This window comes from Odocoileus virginianus, chromosome 5 (genome assembly GCF_023699985.2).
Source record: "Odocoileus virginianus isolate 20LAN1187 ecotype Illinois chromosome 5, Ovbor_1.2, whole genome shotgun sequence".
Classification (NCBI taxonomy): Eukaryota; Metazoa; Chordata; class Mammalia; order Artiodactyla; family Cervidae; genus Odocoileus; species Odocoileus virginianus.
This window is the reverse complement of record NC_069678.1, coordinates 75783901-75806562: the sequence shown is the minus strand read 5'-3', so window position 1 is coordinate 75806562 and position 22662 is coordinate 75783901. Positions and strand designations below refer to the sequence as shown.

General features: G+C 54.4%; 1 protein-coding gene across 15 annotated transcripts in view; it reads right to left on the bottom strand.

Moving 5' to 3' along the window:
* Positions 1-22662, bottom strand: part of TTC39A (tetratricopeptide repeat domain 39A) — a 49921-nt gene that overhangs the window by 7996 nt on the left and 19263 nt on the right. For 10 of the 15 annotated variants that reach the window (XM_020907239.2, XM_020907243.2, XM_020907244.2 and 7 more), the window contains 11 exons: positions 17516-17647; positions 16569-16645; positions 15280-15347; positions 13030-13094; positions 10859-10958; positions 9480-9545; positions 7455-7563; positions 6969-7036; positions 6827-6886; positions 5718-5879; positions 614-777 (listed from right to left, as the gene is read on the bottom strand). In XM_020907239.2, coding sequence (XP_020762898.1) covers positions 614-777; positions 5718-5879; positions 6827-6886; positions 6969-7036; positions 7455-7563; positions 9480-9545; positions 10859-10958; positions 13030-13094; positions 15280-15347; positions 16569-16645; positions 17516-17647 — 1071 coding nt within the window. Of the gene's footprint in view, positions 1-613; positions 778-5717; positions 5880-6826; positions 6887-6968; positions 7037-7454; positions 7564-9479; positions 9546-10858; positions 10959-13029; positions 13095-15279; positions 15348-16568; positions 16646-17515; positions 17648-20401; positions 20427-21571; positions 22647-22662 lie in introns of those variants that run through there. The other 5 variants (XM_070468176.1, XM_020907240.2, XM_020907241.2 and 2 more) reach the window with 3 other exon arrangements.

The window sequence follows — 22662 nt, the reverse complement described above, 5'->3', positions numbered from 1 at the left end:
GCCCAGGAAGCAATGGTCACACTCACTTCCATATCTGCAAGTGGGGGCCAACCCTCACCGGGACTGGGGGAAAGCCTGGGGCTCCCTCTTCAGCCTGCCGTGGCTGAGTCCTGCTCTAGGCCCTTCGCTGAAGGCAAACACAGCAGTGCAGGGAAGAATAAAAACAGTCACCATTGATTGGCTCCAGGCCCTACTGCAGACTCTTTAAATCTGTTCTCTATTTGATTTGCAAAACAACCCTGCACAGCTGAGTTTGTTATTCCCATTTTATAGATGCTGAAACTGTCCCAGATGACAGGAACAAATGGCATAGGCTAGACTTAATCCTGCTTACGTTATTCCAACTCTGCTTTTCTGAGTGTAATCAGGTTAACTCGGCAGAAGGAACCTCTCTGGACCTGTGTCCACATCTGTGCTACACTCTGGATGAAAGAGGCACAGTGGGAATGATGCTGACAAAACCACGTTTGTGAAAGAAAACCTGAACAGATTCAAAGGGATCCAACAGCAGCAGCAAGAGTAGGTGGGGGTGGGAGACAACGACAGGCGTGGGGTGGGGGGAGGACTGGGGAGGGCTGGGGGTTCAGGGCCCAGGGGATGACAACCCCCTCACCTCCCGCTGCTCAGGGTGGCTGTGGGCAGAGCCTGGCTGAGACCGACAATGGAATGCAATGGCTGGACCCACCTAAACAGCTCCACTTCGTCATCTCCGAACGGTTTGTAGTCCTCCTTCCCAAACATGCTGAGGTAGGCGGCCTTCATGTAGATGTAGGTGGCCTGTGTGAGGCAGAGCAATGAGCAACCTGCCCTCCAAATCACAGTCCTAAACTGGCACAAATACCTCACTGGAACCTCACTACGGACCAGCATAGTATTATATTATCCCCAACCCGCAGGGGAGAAACTGGGTGAGGAAACAGAAACAACTTGAGGACATGACCTAGGAGTTACATCCATGAAGGGCCATGTCTAAGCACCTGACCTCTCCACTTTGAAGCAACTGGGCAGACTAAAGCAGGCGATGCTGAGGACAGGGTGGAGATGCAAAGACGGGGCAGCAGGGGCTTCAGGGAAGATCAAAGGGAAGCAGCCACTTCACACCGGGCCCTTGAAGGCCAATAGGAAGATTCACAGAAAGAGAAAAAGGACCTGCCACGCAAGGGGAGCATCCTGATCAAAGGGAGGGCAGAGATGCGTGTAAGCGGGATACAAATGAGTGGGTAGCATAAAGCACGGAATACACACAACGTGTGAGGCCAGGAAGGGCAGAGACCTGGGTTGGGGCTCAGCTCAGGGTCCCTTGGTAAGACTGCCTTGCTGTGTACCAGGCACTTTACAAATGTCACTTGATCGCAAAGACAATGCTTCCTGGGACGACAGGGCTGCTAGGGGCAGAGCTGGGAGGGGCCCCAGATTTGTGTGGCTTCAAGGGCCTACCCACTGGATCCACTGACAAGAAAGGGATGGTTTGCAGAGCCCCAACCTCACCCCCATCTCAGAGATCTATCCCTGAAAGCCGCTCCCCTTTGCCTGAAGTTCAATGCCAGAGGAGCCTGGCTCTGTGCTGCCCTCCAGTGGTCGAGTCTTGAACCACAGCTCCTGCCACCTGGGGCTGCTACCCAGCAAAGTACAGCAGGTAGAGGAGGGAAAGGCATCCTGGAGTCTAGTCTTAGGAGGAAGTGGAAAGCAACCTCCACCTGGGAGCCCCATCCACGCTGAAACTCAGGGCTGCTCCCAGTTCCAGTCTGCCCTTCACAACATGAGGAAAACCTGGTCTTTGCGGGGTGTGCTGAGAAGATGCTCCCTCCCCTCAGTGATATCTGTTCCCCAACCCGTCTTTAACCTCTTGGTATCACTGTGCCTGCTCCCTCTCCCTGGCCCCAGTACTGAGCCACCAAGCGCTCAGGACTTTCCTCCCACAGAGCTCTTGAGTCCCACTGGCCTGGCCCTATCACCCCACACCGTATCCCCACTCCAGGCCTCCAGGGTGGTCTTCCTACTGCCCTAGTCCATGTGGTCTCCTCACTGAGGTCCTGTTCCCACTCCTGCCCCCCACCAGCCATTCTCCACACCACCGCCATGCGGACCTTTTAAAATGAGGTCACCGCAGTCCCTCTTTGACTCACGATATCCCATCACAGTTAGGGAGAACGTCCACATTCCCTGTCATGGACTGCGAGGCCTGATGCAGCCTCCCCTCAATTTCCCCTCCAGCTTCTTCTCCACTGGTGCCCCCTCACTCTAGCCACACTGGCCTCCTCTGAGCTGTTTGCAGAATGTATCAACTCATGGCTTCAGCTTCCTTTTACACCTGTCCTAACATCTACCAGGCCTGGAACATTCTTCAGGGAGATGTCAGCCTGGCTTGCTCCTTCACTCCATTCTGATGTCTTCTCAGGCAGGCCCCTCCTGACCACACTGTTCTCCACATCCTGCACCCACAACTTGCCTGATTTTTCTTTATCGCACTTAACCAGAACCTGACGTTCTCTTACACTGCACATCATCTATGTTTCCTGTCTCTCTCCCCACTAGAACACGAGCTTCGAAGTCTTTACTTTGTTCAGTTGTAGATGACCCGCCCTAGAATAGGACTGGCATGTGAGGGTGCCCCGTGACTGCAGGACAGATTTCTACAAGCACAAATACAAGCCACAGGCAACAAGGGCTCCCCCACTGTTAGGCTAAAGCCCAGACAGCCACTCACGGCCCTGGAGACCTGCTTCTCTGGCTCCTCCTCCGGGCCACTCTTCCCCATCACTCCCTAAACTCACCTCAGGCCCCTGCCTGTGCTGTCCCTTCTCTGCCAGACTTATCTGCGGGCTTCCTCTCAGAGCTTCTGCCCCAGCCCTGCCCCCTGCCCGGACTGAGTCAACAGGAATTAGGATGGATGCAGTGACCTAGCGTGGTGAGAGCCACGGGCATCCAAGTCACTAAGGGATGTTATGGGGCCATGCTGCTGAGGGGGAGTCCTGTCTCCCAGAGTTACCTGTTTGCCTATTGATTCCACATATTTATTTTGCTGGATTATTCAACTAGCTTCTGTGCAGGCAGACAGTTCTTGTCCCCAAGAAGCTTCAGTGTGTGGCTTAGAGGGGGACGATCCCTCCACAGTCCCCCTGCATTCCCACCCACAAGCGCTTCACCTGGTGAAACAGGACCTCCTGGCAGCCCTGAGCTTCCCAGTCTGTGCCCCTCAGTTCTCCTGGCCTGGGGTGTCCTTCTGCCGCCCTAATTCCTCGTCCTTCAAGACTCTCAGTTGAGACAACTCCTTTTTCAGAAGCCTTCCCTGTTCTCCTAGCTGGGCTGCTCAGGGCTGCCTCTGAGCTCCTCCAAGATTTCCCCATTACATCACTGAGCACACAGTTGTCACCACCTGCTTTCTGGCTGCAAGCGCTAGGGGATGGACCCACAGGGATGAGCCGGCTTAGCGCAGGCAGACACAGCAGAGGGCCGGCACACGGGGCAGCGGAAATTAGGGATGAATGAGGCCCCAGAACTCGAGGTGCCACAACCCCTACCTACTTTCACAGGAAACCCTTTTGAGAAAAGCATTGCAGAGAGAGGGGGGCTGACTACTCCAAAGCCACAGAGCTGAAGACTGAGCCAATTCACAGCCAGACTTGCTGACACGTGGAGGCCTGGCCCTCCCTCTGCTCCTCACAGCAGCTGTGTGGCCACCTTAGGTCTCTTCTTCCTTGTGCCCCACTTCACAAGAAGGCTTCCAGATCACTTTAAAAAGGTTCCCGGAGGCTTTGTTGGGAGGGCGAGGGATGAGGGACGAATGCTGAGCCCACAGAGGCTGGGCCTGAGGAAGTGCCTTCAACAGCAAGGGGGTCTTGGGGCAAGCGGGGCCTACTCAGGGGAATTGAGGAGCAAGGGAAAAGCAGAGGCCTTGGAGTCACACAAAACTGTCTTCAGATCCTGTGTGTGTCACCAACTGCTGTGTGGCCCAGGGAAGTCTCTCAGCCTCTCTTAGCCTCGGTGTCTCTCATGTACCTGATGCAGATAACATCTACCTCGCTGGGTGTAATGTGGAGGAAAGGACAAGCGCTGGGCACACAGTCAGAGCTCAGTGAAAGCCCACTCCTCCTCCCGGCCCTGCCTGCCCTGAGCCAGTGAAAGTGAAAGTCACTGTTGTGTCCGACTCTTTGTAACCCCACGGACTGTAGTCCACGAGGCTCCTCTGTCCATGGAACTCTCCAGGCAACAATACTGGAGTGGGTTGGCATTCCCTTCTCTAGGGGATCTTCGCAACCCAGGGATTGAATCCAGGTCTCCTGCACTGGCAGGCAGATTCTTTACCGTCTGAGCCACAAGGGAAGCCAGCCCTGAGCCAGAGAGTCCCTTTCAGTTTGGGCCCTAGGCAGGGTGACTGAAGAGGGGCTTTCATGCAGAGGTGGGCAAAAGATGAGAAAATCAGGGTCACTGAGACATACGTGCTATGGATTTCACAATAGAGGATGTTCTCGGATGATGTAGATGATTCTAAGACTCTTAGTTCAGAATTCTGTGCTATCATTACTCTATGGTGATAATGGCTTATACTTATTTCACCACTTACCATGATAATACTTTGGCCACCTGATGTGAAGAACTGACTCGTTGAAAAAGACCCTGATGCTGGGAAAGATTGAAGGCAGGAGAAGGGGACGACAGAGGATGAGATGGTTGGATGGCATCACCAACTCGATGGACATGAGTTTGAGCAAGCTACCAGGAGTTGGTGGTGATGGACAGGGAAGCCTGGCGTGCTGCGGTCCATGGGGTTGCAAAGAGTCAGACACAACTGAGTGACTGAACTTAATTGAACGATAAGCATTTATGCTGAGCATCTGTTTTGTTTTGCCTCCATGGCATCTCCTTAATGCTCACTCCCAACAACACTTATTCTGGGGCATCACCTCATTTTTCTTCTAGGGAATCACCCCTCTCCTACTTCTAATCCATGAGGGGTCTTCCCACCCCTGTTTCCAGGCACTGGCCTGTGATCTATGCAGACCAATGAGGCTCTATCATGGGACTTGGGTTGAAACCAAATGGGAGAGATGATATAGGAGCAGGCAGCCCATAGCCACCCTGCTGGCACATAGAGAGAACCTGCCTGTGCAATGAAGAAGTCACAGAGAAGAGCACAGTCCCAGCCGGAAAAAATAAACCCAAATGACAGAATTAGAATTCCTGGATTCAGCCCAACCTGAAATCAGATGTGCCTAGAATTTTCAGTTATATGAACCAATAAGCCTTTGCGTTTACACCTGCATAGTCAGGTAACATGTCCACTAGCTCCATGTGACTTTTTACATTTAAATTAATTAAAATAGAATAAAATTGAAAACATCCAGTTTCCCAGTTACAGCAGGCACATTTCAAGAGCTTGGCGTGCACATGTGACTAGGGGCTCCCACATTGGACAGCATAGAATGTTTTCACTGTAACAGAAAGTTCTGCTGGGCAGCACTCGCGCAGACCATATGAGTGACACTTCTGTCCATTGTGGCTAAAAATCTTGATACCTTGTAGTTCTAAATGTCCCCTGTTTTCTGTGGTCTTTAGCCCCTTCCAACCCTGAGGTCTAATAGAATTTGTGGTTCTGCTTAAATTTTAGCTGAGATGTCTGTGTTCAGTTAGGGGTGTGGTCCTGGCCTGGGGTCTCATGGCCAGTCTAAGCTGGTCTTCTGGTCTCCCTGTTCCCCCAACACATGGTGTCAACCCACCTTGGACCAGGAGTTCTCCTTGCTGAGCAGGTCTGCGTAGAAGTAAGCCATCTTCCACTGGCCCTTGTAGGTGAAGCACCACATCAGCTCCCAGTAGCACATGTGGTGGAACTGCTTCCAGTGCTGCTGGGCCTCACAGCACTCTTCGAACCGCCGGATGGCCTGTGGGTACCTGCCACTGAGCCTCTGCCAGCATCCCCCAGCCCCAGCCGTCTGCCCCAACCCCCGCCATGCCCTCGGTCCACCCCCCCCCACCCCCCGCCAAGCCCTCCATCCCCCCCCCACCCCAGCTCCACAGCAACCCGAGCCCCATGCCAGGCTGCATCGGGGAGACAGTGGGTGTGGCCTCCAGCCCCGGTTCTACCCTCAAAGTCTTACATGACCTTGGGCCCAGTTACCCTCAAAGTCTCACATGACCTTGGGCCCAGTTACTAACCCTCCGAGGGACTCCAGTCTTTCGGCACAAAGCAAAAGGGTGTGGGACAGAGCTATAACAGAGGCGTAATAGGCAGTGGGAAGTGTTAAAGTGACATAGTGATGTCTCTGCCTGAGAGCAAACTCCAAAGGTTCCAGCAGCTTCCACAAAGTGACCTGACCCCGGGGCATCTGTCCTTAGGCCTGAGGAGCCACAGCCAGGACCAGTGGGGGGCGCCAGAACTCCGAGTCACGGAGTCTGTGCTGGGCCTTGGCTTAGTGCTGGGGATTCTGCCAGGGTGGTGAGCCTCCCCCCCTCATCCCTTCCGCGGCTCCCTCCCACCTCGGAGCCCAGACCCTTAGTCAGGCCCTCCGGATGCCTGCTTCACCCCCAGCAGCAGATTCCAGCCTGTCACCCTGCCCCAGACAGTGGATCCTCCCACCTCTCTGCCTTACCCAAGGGTGCTGGATTCCTCCCTCTCCCTGTCAAATCCCACTCACCGCCACCGCCACCTCCTCCCTCGCCCTCCCAGACTGTCCCGTCGTTGGCAGCGCCTCTCCTGGGCCCGCTCCCTTTGTGGGTCTTCTCTCAGGCCCCCTCCCGGTCTGCCTGTTATTTGTCTGTGTGTCTGCAGCCCGAGTGACCTGGGAGACCTGAGGTGCCTCCAGCACTGGCTCAGACCCCCGTTACTTACGGCATCAACATTGCCTTTAATGACTTCAATCCGCCCGGCAAAGAACAGGAAGATGGCGCCCTACAATGACACGTATTTGGGTTTGTGGGGGGTCCACAGGGCACATGTGAGCTGGAGGTGTCTGCCAGGAGGTGAGGCTCACCTTAGGGTATCGCTTCAGGTAGGGTCTCAAGAGCTTCTCTGCCTCCTCGATGTTGACGTTGCCGGTGCCTGAAGGAGGTGGGGACACATCACAGGACACATCACCATCCTCCCTGGTGATCCTCCCGGAAACCTACCAGGGGCTTCTCAGGGTCTCCACTTCTGCTCTGTGAAATGCGGACGATAACTCTTCCGTCTCCAGGGTGATGTGAGGACTGAATAAGACGCTAGGGCCGACAGCATCCTCATGCCCTCTACAAGGTGGGCAGGACCCACCCCCATTTCACAGATGAGAAAATCGAGTCTGGAAGAACCCAGTCACACTGTAAAGAAGTGAGTGGTCCACTGGCCAGGCCCCTGGACAGTTGCGGTTCTGCCGTTTCTGGTTTCAGGGCCCCCTCCCCAGTCCTGGGGGCCCAGCAGCCCCCTGCCCTCAGAGACAGTCGAAGCCCAGGGGCCCCGGTGCTCACAGGGAGGGTGCGCCTACCGAGCACGAAGGTGAGGAACGTGTGGTAGCAGAGCAGCAGCATGACGCAGAGCGCGGCGCGGAGGCTGTGCCCCGACGCCCCCTCCTGCAGCTGCAGCAGCCCGTAGTCCTGGCGGAAAGACGGGGACCACTGAGGCCCGCCAGGCCTGGGCTCCCCCGGCGCTGCCCCAGGGCCTGGGGCAGGGGTGGGGTGGGGAGGTCCCTGGACAGCTGTGAGGGCGCACTGCTGCGAAGGGGCCAGAGGGCGCTGGGCTCCGACTCCGGAGCCCTGGAGGCTGGGCCAGCTGCTCCCAGGTTTGCAACCAGGAGCGAGAGGCTGTCCCTCTCTTGCTGGGGGCAGAGGACACCTGCCACGGCCAGGGCAAAGGTGAGGGTGTCCCCTATCTCCCTCATAGCCCCTTCCCCATTCCTCCCTGCAGCCACCTGCTCAGTCCCCAGGGTGGGCGCCAAGGCCCTGAGCAGCCCCAAGTCTGGTGGGGGACTAGAAATGACAAGGAGGCAGATGATCCTAACCACAGGATCGGGACACAGACAGGGCCATAGGAACTGCAGGCTGGGAAGGCTCCCAGGAGGAGAAGGCTCCAGAGCCTGCCTGGGGAGGAGCAAGGAGCCAGACCACGCTTGTATCACCCCCGGCATTTTCTGCCCCACTGCCTATCCTAGAGTGCATTCCTGATCTTTCTAATAGAAACATCTGATTTGCCTCACCCCTGCTGCAAAGCCTCCACAGCCCCCTTGACTTTGGGATAAAGACGAAGCCGGAGCTGGTGGGTGCAGGAGGTCCCTCTTGCTCTGGCCTTGCCACCCTCTCTTCCTGGCCAGGCCACCCTGTCCCACCTCTCAGACTTTCTCACGTTCTTCCATCATCATCCTGCGATCCTACTTAGGACCCAAGGGCCTTCTTATATAACAAAACAAAAAAACCCCAAAAAACTGAGAGGGACTTTCAGAGCCTCTAACGAGTGTTTCCCTGGGCCCAGGCCATAGATCACAGATGGCAGCCAAGCCTGTACACGTCCTGGGACAGGCGAAAAGAAGCGCAGGGTCCCAGGTGAGGAGCGGCCCTTCCCAGTTCTCGTCTGTCCTCAGGGCACAGGAGAAAGCCTCCGTGTGGTGCTGGAGTGTGCAGCAGTGCCCTGTTCTAAGCTGTCTTTCACTCAAAGAGAAACAGGCTACACAATCTGCTTGGTCCTGTAGTATTTATTGTTACGATCGTGCTCTTACCATGCCACATAATATGGGTTCTCTGTGTAGTAATGTTCCCTTCAAATAAATTTAAGTTAACAAAAATAAGAACCACATTTGAGAAAAATAATACATAAATAACAATATAGAGACCTGTGGACATGGCAAAAATCAGGAAAGGCTGGAGAAAGTCTCAGCTGGAGAAACACTAACTTGATCAGTGGAGAGGGCAGTCGGTGGTCCTTGCTCAGAGTCACAAGAAGCAGGGGATGAGGCTGGACAGACCCAGGGCTCCTGACTTCCAGGTTAAATCTCCTTGTACCCAGGTTAATGCTCTGGGTCTCCTCCACCAGGGAGCCCTCCGTGATCCGCTACCTGGCACTCAGGTTCCTGCCCTCAGTAAAGCCTCTGGGTTCTTGAGTACTCTGGTTTCCACCTCAAGGCCCAGTGCATAGCAGGGCCCTCCAAGGGCATCTCCCAGGCAAGAAAATGGTCCCCAGGGGAGGGGCTTGCTCAAGGCTATCTGAGGGGAGAAGGACCAGGTTCCTAACACCTGCCAGATGACCCCAGGCCCCTAAAGGACCCCAGGAGCTGCTCTTCATGCCCAACCTCACCCTAGAGCCTCTCCACCCTGAGAAGAGCCTGGTAGCAATCACTGGTCCCATTTGCAGGAGAGCAGTCTGAGGCCTAGAGAGGCCTGAGCCTTGTCCAGGGTCTCACACTGGGGGGAGCTGAGCCAAGGCTGGCACTAAGGCCCCACAGCCCCTCAGCCACACCCTACCAGCTGAGCTCCGGCCCTGGGGCTGAGAGGACTGGGTGCCCCAGGAGGGAGGTGGTTACCTTGTTTCCTGAAAACCCTACGAACTCGAGCAGCCGCAGGATCCTGGTAGGAAGCATGGACAGCGTCTGAAGAGAAAGGCAGAGACCCATGAGGGATGGGGGCTGCCCCACCAACTGCAGACCTCCATAGTCCTGGGGGTGATCCCTGAGGTGCAGGCCCATCTCTGGAATGCCCACGAGGCTGCCCCCAGCTCCTCCCAATGGAGAGAAGCACTATAGCGTAACAATAAGGAACAGACTGCGTCTCGATCCTAGTCTCACCACTCCCAGCTCGGTCACCTCTCTCTGCCTCAGTTTCCTCATCTGTAAAATGGAAATAAAAATAGCCCCTACCGGACAGATCATATTAACACACATGAAGCACATAACGGAGGTTGCACCTAGCAGTTAGCTATTGTTATTACACTTAATCCCTGCTTCGTACCAGGATCTCTGCCATTGCATTGAATCTCAGAACAGTCTTGCAAAGAAGGGATTTACTGCTATGTTTGACAGAGGGAGAAACAGAGGCATAAGGTAAGTGACAGAATATGCCCAAGGCTCCACAGATCAGAAGTGGAGCCACTTCTTGAACCCAAGACAGTCCAGCTAGAACCTGCTAAAGTATCTGATGCAGTCTGCAGCTTGTATTACTCAGCACTTGGGCCAGGATCACTGTTCCCATCTTACAAATGAGGAATCTGAAACCCAGACAGGGGCAGGGATCCCCATCTTAACAGGCTTTGCCCTATAGGGGAGGAGCCACCGCCCACCACACACACTTTGGGGTAAGTCCCCAGCCACCCAAGGCCAGGAGTCCGAATCATCTGAGAGCAGCTCCTCCTCCCAGGAGCAGGCACACCTCTTCTGAGCCTCCCTGACTCAGCTCACACTGTTTCCTCTGCCTAGAATGCTCATTCCGCCTGGAGAACTTCCCTTGCCTGTGGAGCCTTCAAGATCCAGCTCAAATACTCTCCGCTCCCCGGAACCTTCCCCAGCTCCCCCAGAAGGAAGTCCTGGCTTTCTGTTCCCCAAGGGTCACCAGTTGTTTCCAGGCCTGTTTCCTTCCCGGTCACTGGTCAATGTTTAACCACCAGCTTTCTGGGGAGGACAAGGCCCTGATGTCTTGTGTTTGTCAATTTCTGGTGCTATAAACACTGTCGTCATAGTGATTTCAAGCTTCAGCTTGCCTGGGGAAGAAACGTACAGAAGGGACCATGGAGCCACGGCCAGCCCCCACCCCTTCCCAGCTGTGAGCTGCCCCCAGGCTGGCAGTGTGTCTGCTCCATCACTGGGGCCCGGGACAGTAGCCCGGCAGAGACCCAGAGTTCGGGAGTGATGTGCAGGGGAGATTAATCTTGAACCCAGATGCTGGACAAGGGGAGGGCCTGCCCACTCACCAGGTTGAAGGCTCCCACGCCGAGCTTCACCCCTCCTTCAAAGTGCCTGTGGTTCTCCCCCTTGCAGTACTGTGAGGACTGCACGAGGCTGTCCAGCTCCCTGCAGAGGGAAGCAAAGCCTGTTTCGGCCGCATCTGGAGGGCGGGGTCCCCTTCCAGCCGGGGCCAAGTGGCCCCCACTTCTTACTGATCTCAGAACTCCCTGGTGGTGGATGTGGAACTGTCTGGCAATCCAGAGAGCTGATATTCGAGGAACCTCTAGCCCCATCTCCCACCGTAATGACACACCCTTTGCTCTTGAATTTCAGTTCTATCAGCTCTCGCACAACCCCCTCGTCCGACCTCTAGGCATTGGCTTGTGCTCTGCATTCTATCTAGAGCAGCTTCTCAACCTCGGTACTACTGATAGTTTAGGCTGGATAACTGGACAATTCTTTGTTCAGACTCGGGGGGAGGGAGGCTGTCTTGCACGTCCTAGGAAGTTTAGCAGCATTCTTGACCTCTACTCACTAGCTGTCAGGAGCAGCCTCCCCCAGTATGACAAGCAAAATGTTTCTGGACATTGCCAAATGCCTTGTGGGGGGGAAACTGGCCCCAGTTGAGAAACACTGGGCTAACTCCAACAGCACCTCCTTAAGGAAGTCTTCCTGGAGTTTCTTGGTCGGAATGCAACCCTCTTACTTCTGGTCACCCATAGCTCTGAGCACATACATATGCCACTCTGCCTGGGGCAGGACAGGGAACTTAAAGAGGTACCTGCCTCCTTCCCAGGCCATGAGCATCTTGAGAGCATTCACTCAGCAAACACTGACTGAGCTTCTCTGGACGGCAGGGCACAAAGCCGTCAAGCTGCTACCTTCACAGCTCTCCCCTCTCAGGGACGGACCCGCATCAAGTCACTGAGAGGCAGAGGGGGAACCCTGGAGCCTGACCTCACTTGGGGTGCTGGGAAGGTTTCCTCAAGGGGCTGACATCTGAGCTGAAACCTGAGGAACAAGGAGCTGGTCTGCACAGAGCGTTCCTGGCAGAGAGAACAGCATGTCCAAAGGCCCTGAGGTAGGAATGAGCTGGCAAGTTTGAAGAACTGAGGGAAGGCCCAAATGTCTGAGGCGGAGCGGGGCAGGAGGTATGGTTACAAAACTAACAGAGCTCCCAGGAGTGACTCGGCAAAGACCTGGGCCTTTCTTCTAAGAGCAAAAGGGGTCTTGGGAGTTGGCAGGGAGTGCCCTGACAAGGTCTGTGCTTTGAAAACATCACTCTGGCAGCAGGTAGGGAGACTGGAGGGGCCAGAACACACGTCCGGTTTCCTTGTGCAATTCCAGCAGAGACCACACAAAGGAGCATGGTATCCATATACTACATGGCGTGTTACACCCAGTAATAGCTTGAAATCAACCTCACAGTGTCTCCACAGGGAAACTGTCACATTAAGTGTGCAGGGTAATGACGACAGTCTCAAGTCAATTCAAGTCAATTTTTAATGGAAAAGGAGTTTCAATGCCAAACTGGGGGCGGGAGGGAGGCTTACTTACTTTCAGAGCTTTCCTGGTCTGGGAATTGCAGACAAGGACTGCAGGACCATGTTGGGCAGAAGTGCTCTGGATTAAGTCTTCACTCTTTGCTCCATAAACACAGCCCTATGCGTGGCCCAGTGCTGAGCCAGCACGGAAATAACCCATCCGGCCCTCAAGGAGCTCCTAGTCTGGGGAGGGGGTGTGTGTATATAAGCACCGTTTCTATGTATTGGAGGGTTCAAGGAAGGCTTCATGGGGAAAGTGGCATTTGGATGGGGCCTTAACGGATGTGTAGGAATTCTATTGCTGTTCTCAAAATGATTGTTCCTGCATCTTTCTCCTACCCCAACCAGACCAAGCAGCTTGTACAGAATATGTCTTATTTTTCCCTAGTTCAGAGTTAGGCACAAAGATAGCACTTGGGAGGACCGAATGAACAGATACACCCAGAAAACCAGGGGAATAATATTCCAGAACACTGAGGTCCTGAGGTTGCAGAAATGTGAGGTCACATAGCCTTCTAGGTTTCCTGCCTCCAGCCAGCGCCCTCTGCCTCCCACAGTGCAGCCTGAGGGGCACAGGACAGTAGGTGCTGCGCTCTACTGTGCCCCCCGACCCCCACGTCCACCCCCCCCCCCCCCCGGCCAGTCCCACTCACTTGTACGTCTGGTAGCTGTTTCGAACTTTGATGCCGCCCTTGATGAAGCTCACCATGTTCTCATCCTGCAGGAGGGAGACTTGCTAAGAGCCAGGCCTGGGTGGTTAGCCACAGGCTTGAGAGAATCATCAAAGCTCCAGATCCTTCCTGGCTCTCTCTGGGCCTCACTTTATGAGGGGGCCTGCACGGGTAGGCGTCCGAGGTCAGCTAAACTGGACCTCCCCACTCTACCCTGGGGACTTAAGACGAGGGTCTTGCTTGCCAAACAAGCCTTTCAAAATGCCCAGGGCTGGACCACAACCTCCTTTACCAGGCTCACATGTACATGTTCTATGTGCTTGGAGAAAGGCCTGGAGGAGATGCTCCCACCAGTTAACCACATCTCCTCCAGGTAGAGGAACTGTGGGGAAGGAAGGGAGACTTTCGTTTTGGATTGTGTTTTTTCACAACAAGCAGGTATTTATCACATTTGTAATTTAAAGCACCAATACCTGGGGACTTTCCCGGTGGTCCAGCGATTAAGACTCCACACTTTCACTGCAGGGGGCATGGGTTTGATCCCTGGCTGGGGAACTGAGATTCCACATGCCACACGATGCAGGAAAAAAAAAAGAAGCATCAATGCCTACAGCCCACCTGGCAGTTCCACTCCCAGGTATACACCCAACAAGAACGGATGTATTTCAAGAAGGCTCACAGCACCACTGTTCACAGTAGCCAAGAACCGAAACAACCCAGATGTCCTTTAGCCGGAGAATGGGTAAACAAACTGGCATGTTCACAGCAGGGAGTATTAAACACAGCCTCTTGTGATTAGGTAAAAAAAGAAGCAAGTCCCACACAGTTTGAGGCCTGAAGAAACTCAAAGGCAACCAAAACATAGTGTTGGTGTTCAGACATGAATAGGAAGCTGAGAAATCATTTTTTAAAAAAATAGGGTGGGGATGATACATACAAAACTCCAGGTAGTGGTCTCCCGGCGGGGAAGGGAGGAAGGAGGCAAGGAGGCTGGCCAGCAGGGTTCTGTTCTCTGATTGGGTGGGGATGGGGGGGTGGCTCATGGGTGTTTATTTATTATGTATAATAATAGAGTACACAAAGGAAATAGAAGGCCATTCATGGTGATCCTGATGAAGAACTAAGATTAATCCAATTCTAATCATGAGGTCCAAAAAGATAGAAATATCACTAACGAAAATAAAGAACACCCCAACAATAAAATGTATATGTGCCTCTCCCACCCCAATATGCCTGTTTACGTGATGATTGCCTGCAATGCAGGAGATGTGGGTTCAATCCCCAGGAGGGGAAGATGTCCTGAAAGAGGGCACAGCAACCCACTCCAGTATTCTTGCCTGGGGAATCCCGTGGACAGAGGAGTCTGGCGGGCTGCTGTCCATGGACTTGCAAAGAGCTGGACACAACTGAAGAGACTGAATACATACGCACATATATTTATAATTATACTCCAGGCTTTTTGGTAAAACCAAGGGGTCATGAGTCTCACAATTTCCACTATGGTGAAGAGCACAGGCTCTGAGTCATCCAGAAGGTATGCGCTCAGTCGTGTCCAACAGTTTGTGACCCCAAGAACTTTAGCCCACCAGGCTCCTCTGTCCCTGGGATTCTCCAGGGAAGAATACTAGAGTGGCTGCCATTTCCTACTCTAGGCTGAGTCAGCCAGACCTGCTTTAAACCCCAGCTCTGCCATGTGTTGGCCATATGACCCTGAGAAGGTGGGTCCTTCCCCCTAACTCTCCCCTTCACAGGCCTGAGGTGATGGTTAAATAAAATATGCAAATGTAGGTAGAAACAAATATGCACTGTGTATAAGGTATGTAAGAACCACAACCCTGCAATGTGTATACAAAGCATGGTGTTGCAGGTGCTACAAGTCAAGTTTTGAATGAATCAAGTTTGATTCATTCCGACTTGTCTGTTGAATGAATCAAATGTGAAGCAGGCTTTGTGACAATGTTTGTTACCCCCGCGACACAAAAACAGCAGGAAACAGCAGTCACGAGGTGGACATGCATCCTGTCAGTGGGTGGGAACATGGGTGCCCCTTGTGGAGGGGGAAAGCCTGTCACCTCTGCCACAGAGCCTGCCCAGGGCCAGGAGTGCTGGGGAAACTGTGCCTCGGTCCTCACATCAGCCACAGGTCCTGGCTTCTCTAGATCCTTCAGGCTAAGATGTGGTGCTCCACCCTCTGAAAGCCCCAGGCTGCTTGTACAGGAAGCGGGTTCCTACCTGTAGGAAGGTCAGGGCCGCTCTCTGCAGCAGGCACTCTGCGTAGCAGACCTCAGCATGGATTTCCTCTGCGGGGAGAAAACCAAAGCCCCATGGCCTCCTGAGACTCTTGGCAGGAGACTTGGATCAACTCCTCATCTCATTTCCCAAAAGGCAAAGGCAGCACCTGCCCACTGCCTCCTGCGTCCCATCACCAGGTTCCTTCACACATGCACTCCACACTGTCCCCAGTTAGCTTACATTCCCCACACCCACATCCCCCTAGAAGTCAGCGCAGGGCCCTGGGCCGCCTTCTCCTGCCCTCCAGGCATCACTGTAGGTGCGGTGCACCAACACTCCTAGGGCACTGGGATGAACGGATGAAACCAGGGAAGCCACGGGCTGTGGGAGCGAGGAAGGAGAGCTGACGCAGCCGGAGGAGTCAGGAAAGACTTCCAGGAGAAGGATACCTGAGTTGAAAATGGGATGGAAGCATGAGGCAGGAAGAACTTTCTTGCCGGAGGCCCAGGAAAGTCAAACAACTCAGATGCTTGGGGACAGCTGAGCCACAGAAGGTTGAAATGGGGTGAAGCGGGGAGAGACTGAGGGGACAAGGAAAATGAGGGGCAGAAGTCGGGCTGAAAGAGCCCTATACACTGGTGGAGACTTACAGATTTGGTCCTGTGGGCAGCACAGAGCCATGGAAAGTTTGAAGGAGAGAGACACCATCGAGGGCAATGTTTTGTGCTGGAAACGTTGAGGGCTCTTGAGGTGGGGATGGCCATTTGCCCCCCACTCCCACTAAAGGGTCCCCAAGTGCTTATGGTTGGCTGCTGCTGCCTCTAGGACTGCCTCACGTGGTCACGGCACAAAGATGCGAAGTGCCAGACCTCTGCTACTCCCCAGAGCTGTTTCATCACAGGGTGTCAGGCTCTAAAACCACAGCCCCCTCTGGGACACCTGAGATCACTACGGTCTTTAAACCATTAAAACTAACTGCACACGCAGCCCTAAGTCCACCCTAGCCTGAGGAGCAAAGTGATAGCTCCTTTGACGGCATTTTCTTTCCTCAATTTGCAGGCCTCAGCAGGTAATGCCGTAAGGTAACTGAGTCTTACCCGCTCCCCACCCCACCCCCACACAGGAGAGCAGGCCTCAGAAGGCCCCAGGTCTGACCCGTCAGTGTCTCAGTGCCTGGGCCAGGGCCCGGGCCGACAACGAGGAGGATAGCTGCCCCGTCCCGCCCCTTCCCGGGCCTGGAACAGGCGGCCTGGCGTCAGCGGGCTGAGAGGACGCCCTGGACGCCACACCTTCTGTGAACTGGTCCATGGTGGGGCGGTGCACCAGGCTGCTGAAGGAATCGGTTACGGAGGACTTCTTCCGGTGCCTGCAGAGAATAACAGGGCCTCGCGTCACTCAGGGAGCAGAGCAGGGGGCCCAGGCACCTCCAACAGCATCCCCTGCCCCTCCCAGAGGAGCCCACACACTTAGCTCCTGGCGACTCCCCCAAATCCAGGCTTTCTCATGCCCTTGCCCCTGCTGCTGCCTCTGCATAGAGCCCCCTCCCCTGCCCCCTCTAACCTGACCTGTTCCTGGTCACCCCACAGGACCCAGCTCTGATGTCATTCCTCCAGGAAGCCTTTCCTGCTCCTCAGGCTGTCCCCCCACGGCCCCATGAGCTGCCCTGCATCATGCTGAGCTGTCACTGTGCCTGCGTCTCCCTGATCAGGATGTTCAGGCATCAGAGGGGCCAGGATCTGATGATTATCTGGGTGAACAGAGCCCAGCACAGGGACTGGCCTACATCAGGCTGGAGTGTGTCCCAGTGAATGATGACTCTACCTGTGCACAAACACGGAGGGTCTGATGGTTCATGCATTCAAGCAGTTAATGTGCACTGAACACCAACTGTGCAGTTCCCACAACAACTGCAGTTCCCACTCTATCATCACACCCATTTTACAGATGAGGAAAATTGAGTCCAGAGAGGGACTTGCCCAAGGTCAGAGAATTATTAGGTGACCAGAGCCAGGATTCATCTCCTCCCAATCCAGTCTGGCCCTGGAAGCCCTCAGTGAGCGGCTTAGACAATGTGGCTCCTGAGGCAGTGCTAACAGGGACAGCTTTGAGCACTTGGGGACACACTTTTGAGCCAAAAGGAGCAGGACTAATAGTGGCATTTTAGGCACTGGGATAGGCCAAAGTGACAAAAGGATGACTTACAACCCCTCATCCCTGCCTGCCCCATGGACCTGACCTCTGACAGAGCGACTGCGCCTCCTTCATCATGTTGCCGGCAAGTAGAATGTCCTGGGGGTCAAAGGTCATCATAGCCTGCATCTCCAGGATGGTGGCATAAGTCAGCGAGTGGTACATGCTTTCCTTGGTTCTGCCAGAGAGAAGGGACATAAAAGCATCAACCCCTAGAACTTCAAGATAGCTGACCCCATGTCATCATTCACCATCCCCTCCCCCATTGTGCATAGGGGGAACACAGGTCCAGAGAGCAGAATGGACTCGCCCAACAGCTGACCCTTCCACTGCTGCTCAGGCGGCGTTGGATCCCAGCTCCTCTTCTTCCTGCTGCATGGCCCTAAGTGACTCTCCAAATCTGAGCTTCAGTTTCTCATTCATTCTATACAGATGGCAGCAGCAGCATGCTGACCTGAGGCGGTACTTCCCTGCGCCAGAGCCATCTCTTGCCTTCTCCCCTATCCACCACAGGCCAAGCCCAAGTCCTGTCTGCAGGGTCTCCTTTACCCTCAAACCCCAACCCAGGCTTACCCATCTTTATGCCTGGACTGCCCTGGCCTCATTACCTCCTGCCTCTCCCCATCCCGTCACCTGATCACATCACTCTCTGCTTGAGCCCACCCGGGGCTTCCACCTACCATGAGATAACTCTGGGGGTTGAGGCCCTGCCCACCTCTCCAGCCCAGTTCTCCTATCACTTCTGCTCCTGCCTCAACATCTGCTCACATTCAAATCTACCCACACTGAACCATACATGCTTACCTCAAGAAAATTCCATCTTTCCCTCCTGCAGGCCTTTGCCCTCGCTGTTCCCACAGCATGAAATGCCCATTCGCTCCCCCACACCCCCTGATTCATCTGTAAAGGTGCTCAAATGCCTCAAGGGCCACTGGGGCTCCCACTCCAGGGAGCATGCATCTATGCCTGAGGTACAGGCCACGCTGAGTTTACATCAGCAGACGCTCAGCTCTCTCCCAGACGGTGGGCACCTCAAGGACAGAGCTGTGTGGGTTTATCTCTGTCTTAGCACCAATCTGACAGTGCAAGCTGGGTTCAGGAAGCCTCCCCCTCCTCTCTCCCTGCTCCTCCATGGCCCCAGACCTCTCATCTAAAGGGTGTTGGGAGGGAGAGGGATGGCATTTAGTCTAACACATGCAGAGAGCAACCGGCAAGGAAGGATGGGACCCAGTCCCTCCCTGTACCTGGGGAAGTCACAACACATCTGGGCCTTGATTTATGGTTCTGCAAAATGGGGACAATAACGCTGCTCCACCAGAGTCCCCATGGGACTGGCCAGGGATTACCCTAGCCTGGCACACAGCAGATGCTGACGCAGTCTCCACTCCCTTGTTAACTATTTTCCAAACTCCTCAGTGCCAGGCTTATGCTGGGAACTTCACAGGAGACAGAAATGACTAAGGTTTATAGGCTGTTTATAGACTGTTATAGATTATACGACTTCACACATTTTCCTGCCTTTCTCATTCATAAAACACCTCTGTAAATTAAGTTGCTTTCCTACTTCTGGGTGATTCTCAGGTGATATTATCCTCAGAAGTCAAAGGTTTATGAAGAGAACCAGTCCTAGTAGCTGTCAGGACACCTCCCAGATCTTTGCTAGAACTGCTTGTTGGAAGGCAGTGGCTTGTGGAAAGGAAGTCACAGACTGTTGTGGGGACAGAACTCAAGCTTCAGAATATCTCAGACACAGGCACTAGTTACCAGCTGTGTGATCCTGGTGAGTTCTGTAGGCGTCTCTGAGACTCGGGTTTCTCCTCTGTAAAATGGACACAAAAATTCTCTCCCAGGACTTTTGGGTATCCAGGCTGGGGCCACAATGCTAATGCTCAATAAATATGAGCCTAAGTCCCTCTGTGTCCTGCCAAGGTCAAGGGTCATTGCCCTGCATAACAACTTTCTCCTTTAGGAAGGGTTTCCCTGGCAGCACAAAGACCCACATCCCAGATAATTCCCTTCCTCAGGCCTCTCTAACTCTCACTTTCCTTACCCTCAGGTAAGAAGACTTACTCAGGCTTACTCAGGACTCAGGTTCACTTGCCCAGCCCAGTAGGAGGGACCCTGCCTGGGCAGTTGGCAGGCAAAGTGGAATTTCAAGTCTGTAGTCTGGACTGGGATTCAGGGCACAGAGGTATAACACAGCCCCCCAAGACCTCAGGCACCCCAAGTTTAGTTTGCATTCCACAAAGTTCTTATCTGTGCCTATGGTGATGGGACCGCCGGAAGCAGTGCTCCCTTCCCTGTGAGCTAGACCCAGCTCTAGGACACAATGCCCACGGGGTCTCTGCCAGGCCTAGACCAGCTGTCGAGAGAAGGAGAGCATTGAGAGCCGCACCTTGGGATCGGGGACTCCTCGGCCACTGGAGGTCCACTAAGCCCAGTGGCCTCCAGCCCTTCCCTCCCCCTGCCAGTAGCCATGACTCGCGCCCTTGTCAGCTACTTGTCAGCCATCTCTGTCCTCACCATCAGGCTGACCCTGCTCTTTCTGGGGACCCCCCTGCAGTCCCAGTCTAAACCCTGACTTCCAGAGGACCTCTCTGGGTGAGGCTGCTCTAGGCTGGAAGGCAGACAGACCCCCACCCCTGCCTCCAAGCCACTTTCCTTCATCTTCATGAAAGGCCCCCAGTGCCTCTCAGCCCCACCTTGCTGCCCTCCTCTCCGGCCCACTCACCTCCAGGGGCAGTTGTACCCCCAGTCCACCTTCCACCACTCTGCCCTCACACTTCCGGGACCTACTCCAGCTCTCCCCACCCCTGCCAGGCTGAGTGTCTCTGTTCCTCAAATACACTCGGCCCTCGTTCTCTGCCTGGCTTTTGCTCAGGCTGTTTCTCTGCCTGGAAGTGCCCCCTCCATCTGGCTGACTCCTTCTCACCCAGCCTATCTCGCTTAAGTTCACTTCCTCCGGGCAGACTTCCAGGGCCGGCTTCACAGGGGTGCCATCCGCACGGTCACACAGGGGCCACGCTTGGTTTAATGCTGTGCTGTCGTCGTTTTGAAATCCTTAACAATTTTTGAACAAAGGATTCTACATTTTCATGTTGCAATGTACCGTGGAAGTTATGGGGCTGGACCTAAAGCCTTCCTGACCAGCCCCTTCCCACACAAGTTGGGGTCCTCGTACAATACTCAGCCACCCTTTACTGTTGTTCACTGGTTCCCTGAGGAGCTCTGAGAACAGCCCATATCTTGTTCAATCCTGCAGCCCCAGCATCCCACACATTGCCACGCACACGAGGTTACTCATGAGGTGCTGCCAAGTTAAAATGGTCATGGGTGCCCAACTGCCGCATCCCATGGGTCATACCCTGACCTCGTCGTCAAGCCACAGAACAGCTCTGCTTCTGGAGTCCTGCATGATACACCCACCTTCCCAACCACAAACTCCCCACCTCTGTGCGCTCTCTCTCATCACTCCCACTGCCCGATCCTCCAGCCTGACCCCTCAAGCTTCCTCACTTCACCCACTTTCTGGTCAAAACCCTCACTGCTGAGCCTTCCAGCCCCCTGCAGCGCTTGTTAGGAGCCCAGGCCCAGAAAACAAGAAACTGCCTACTCTCTCCACAACGCTGCCACTGAGCAATAAGGGAGGAAGCCGCCACCACACGGACAGGCACATCCTGAGCTGGATCACCAACCTCAGCCCATCACACTGCTCATCAACTTTTCCTCAATCCCTGTCAGCCCCTACACCCCACCACCAGCCTGGGCCCTTACTCTCAGCAGGGGACTTGGCTTCCCCTCTCAAAGGAATCCTAGGGGACTCCCCTGGTGGTCCAGGAGTTAGGTATCTGCCTTGCAATGCAGGGGACGTGGGTTCAATCCCTGGTTGGCGACCACAATACCCTGCCTGGAGCAACTAAGCCTTGGCACTGCAACTGCTGAAGCTCCTGCACCACAACTAGAGAGTTCTCAAGCTGCCACAAAAGATCCCACGTGCCGCAACTAAGATCAGATGTAAACATTCGAGAAAAGGAATCCCAGGACAGGGCACACCACCCTCTCCCCGACAGGCACACCCCTATTCTACCTCCTTCCTTCCCACCTGGAAGAGGAGGCAGGCGTGAGGCCTCTGTGCCAGATAAACTCCTCCACCTGCTTGAGGTCCAAGATGGCCCAGGAGGCAGAGTGTGGCTTGTGGAGCTGAGAGGGGGCTGGATTTCAATTGTGGTTCTGCTAGTTATCAGCCATGACCAATTTTTTCATCAAATGAGTGGAGTAGTGACCATGTTCCAGAGACAGTGCTCAGAGGCAGACATGGAGTGAAGTAAAATAAACTAGAAGCCACCCAAAAACGTGACAAAGGGAAAGCAAAAACTGGGGGGTAGGGGTTGGAGTGGGAAGCCTGGTGAGCCCAGTTACTCCCCGAGGGCAAAGTACGGGTAACAGTAAATGAGGCACTGTGTGTGCAGCAGGAAAGGGAACGAAACGGACCCCCAACGTCTTTCACAGCTTCAGTGGCTACGACTGGGCAGGGGAGGTCATGTGTTAAAGAATTATTTTCTAGACCAATGGTTCTTAATAGTGATAGAGAAAGATATTTATTATACCTCCCCACACCTCCCTTCTGGAAACATTATTTAGGTGTCACAAGAAGGGGTGAGATGTATGCTAATGACGAGCACTGTTTGGTGGAGGGGGAGGCTCTTAAACACAGAAAGAAAGGAAAGACCCTTTTTTAGAATGGGGCAGGTGCTGAGATAAACAGAGGCTACAGCGTCTCTCGAGTGAGGTAAAGGTGGCCTCACAGGAACTGTTCTCTCTGCTGCCTCTGGGGGCCTGAGTTCAGGACTCCCTAGGAGAGCAGCCTCCTGAGGTGAGGGAGGGCGAGGCAGCCCCTCAGGGAGGAGGGGGCTTCGGGAGGGAAGAGGGCTTTGGGGGTGAAGTGGCAGAGAGGAGCTGCTTAGGGACAAGTAGTGACCAGGAGGGAAGGGGAGCCAGGGAGCCTTCCAGAAGTACTGGAAGGTACTCAGTGATGGGGCAGGATGGAGCCTGGCCTGCCTCAGACGGTGGCCACACTCTTGAGCAGAACTGGTCCTGCCCCACCTCAAGCCAGATCCTCTCAGAGGGTGGGCTGAGGTGTGGGGGCTGCTACCAGATGGACCGCTCTACGACTCATGCCCACCAAGCCCCAGA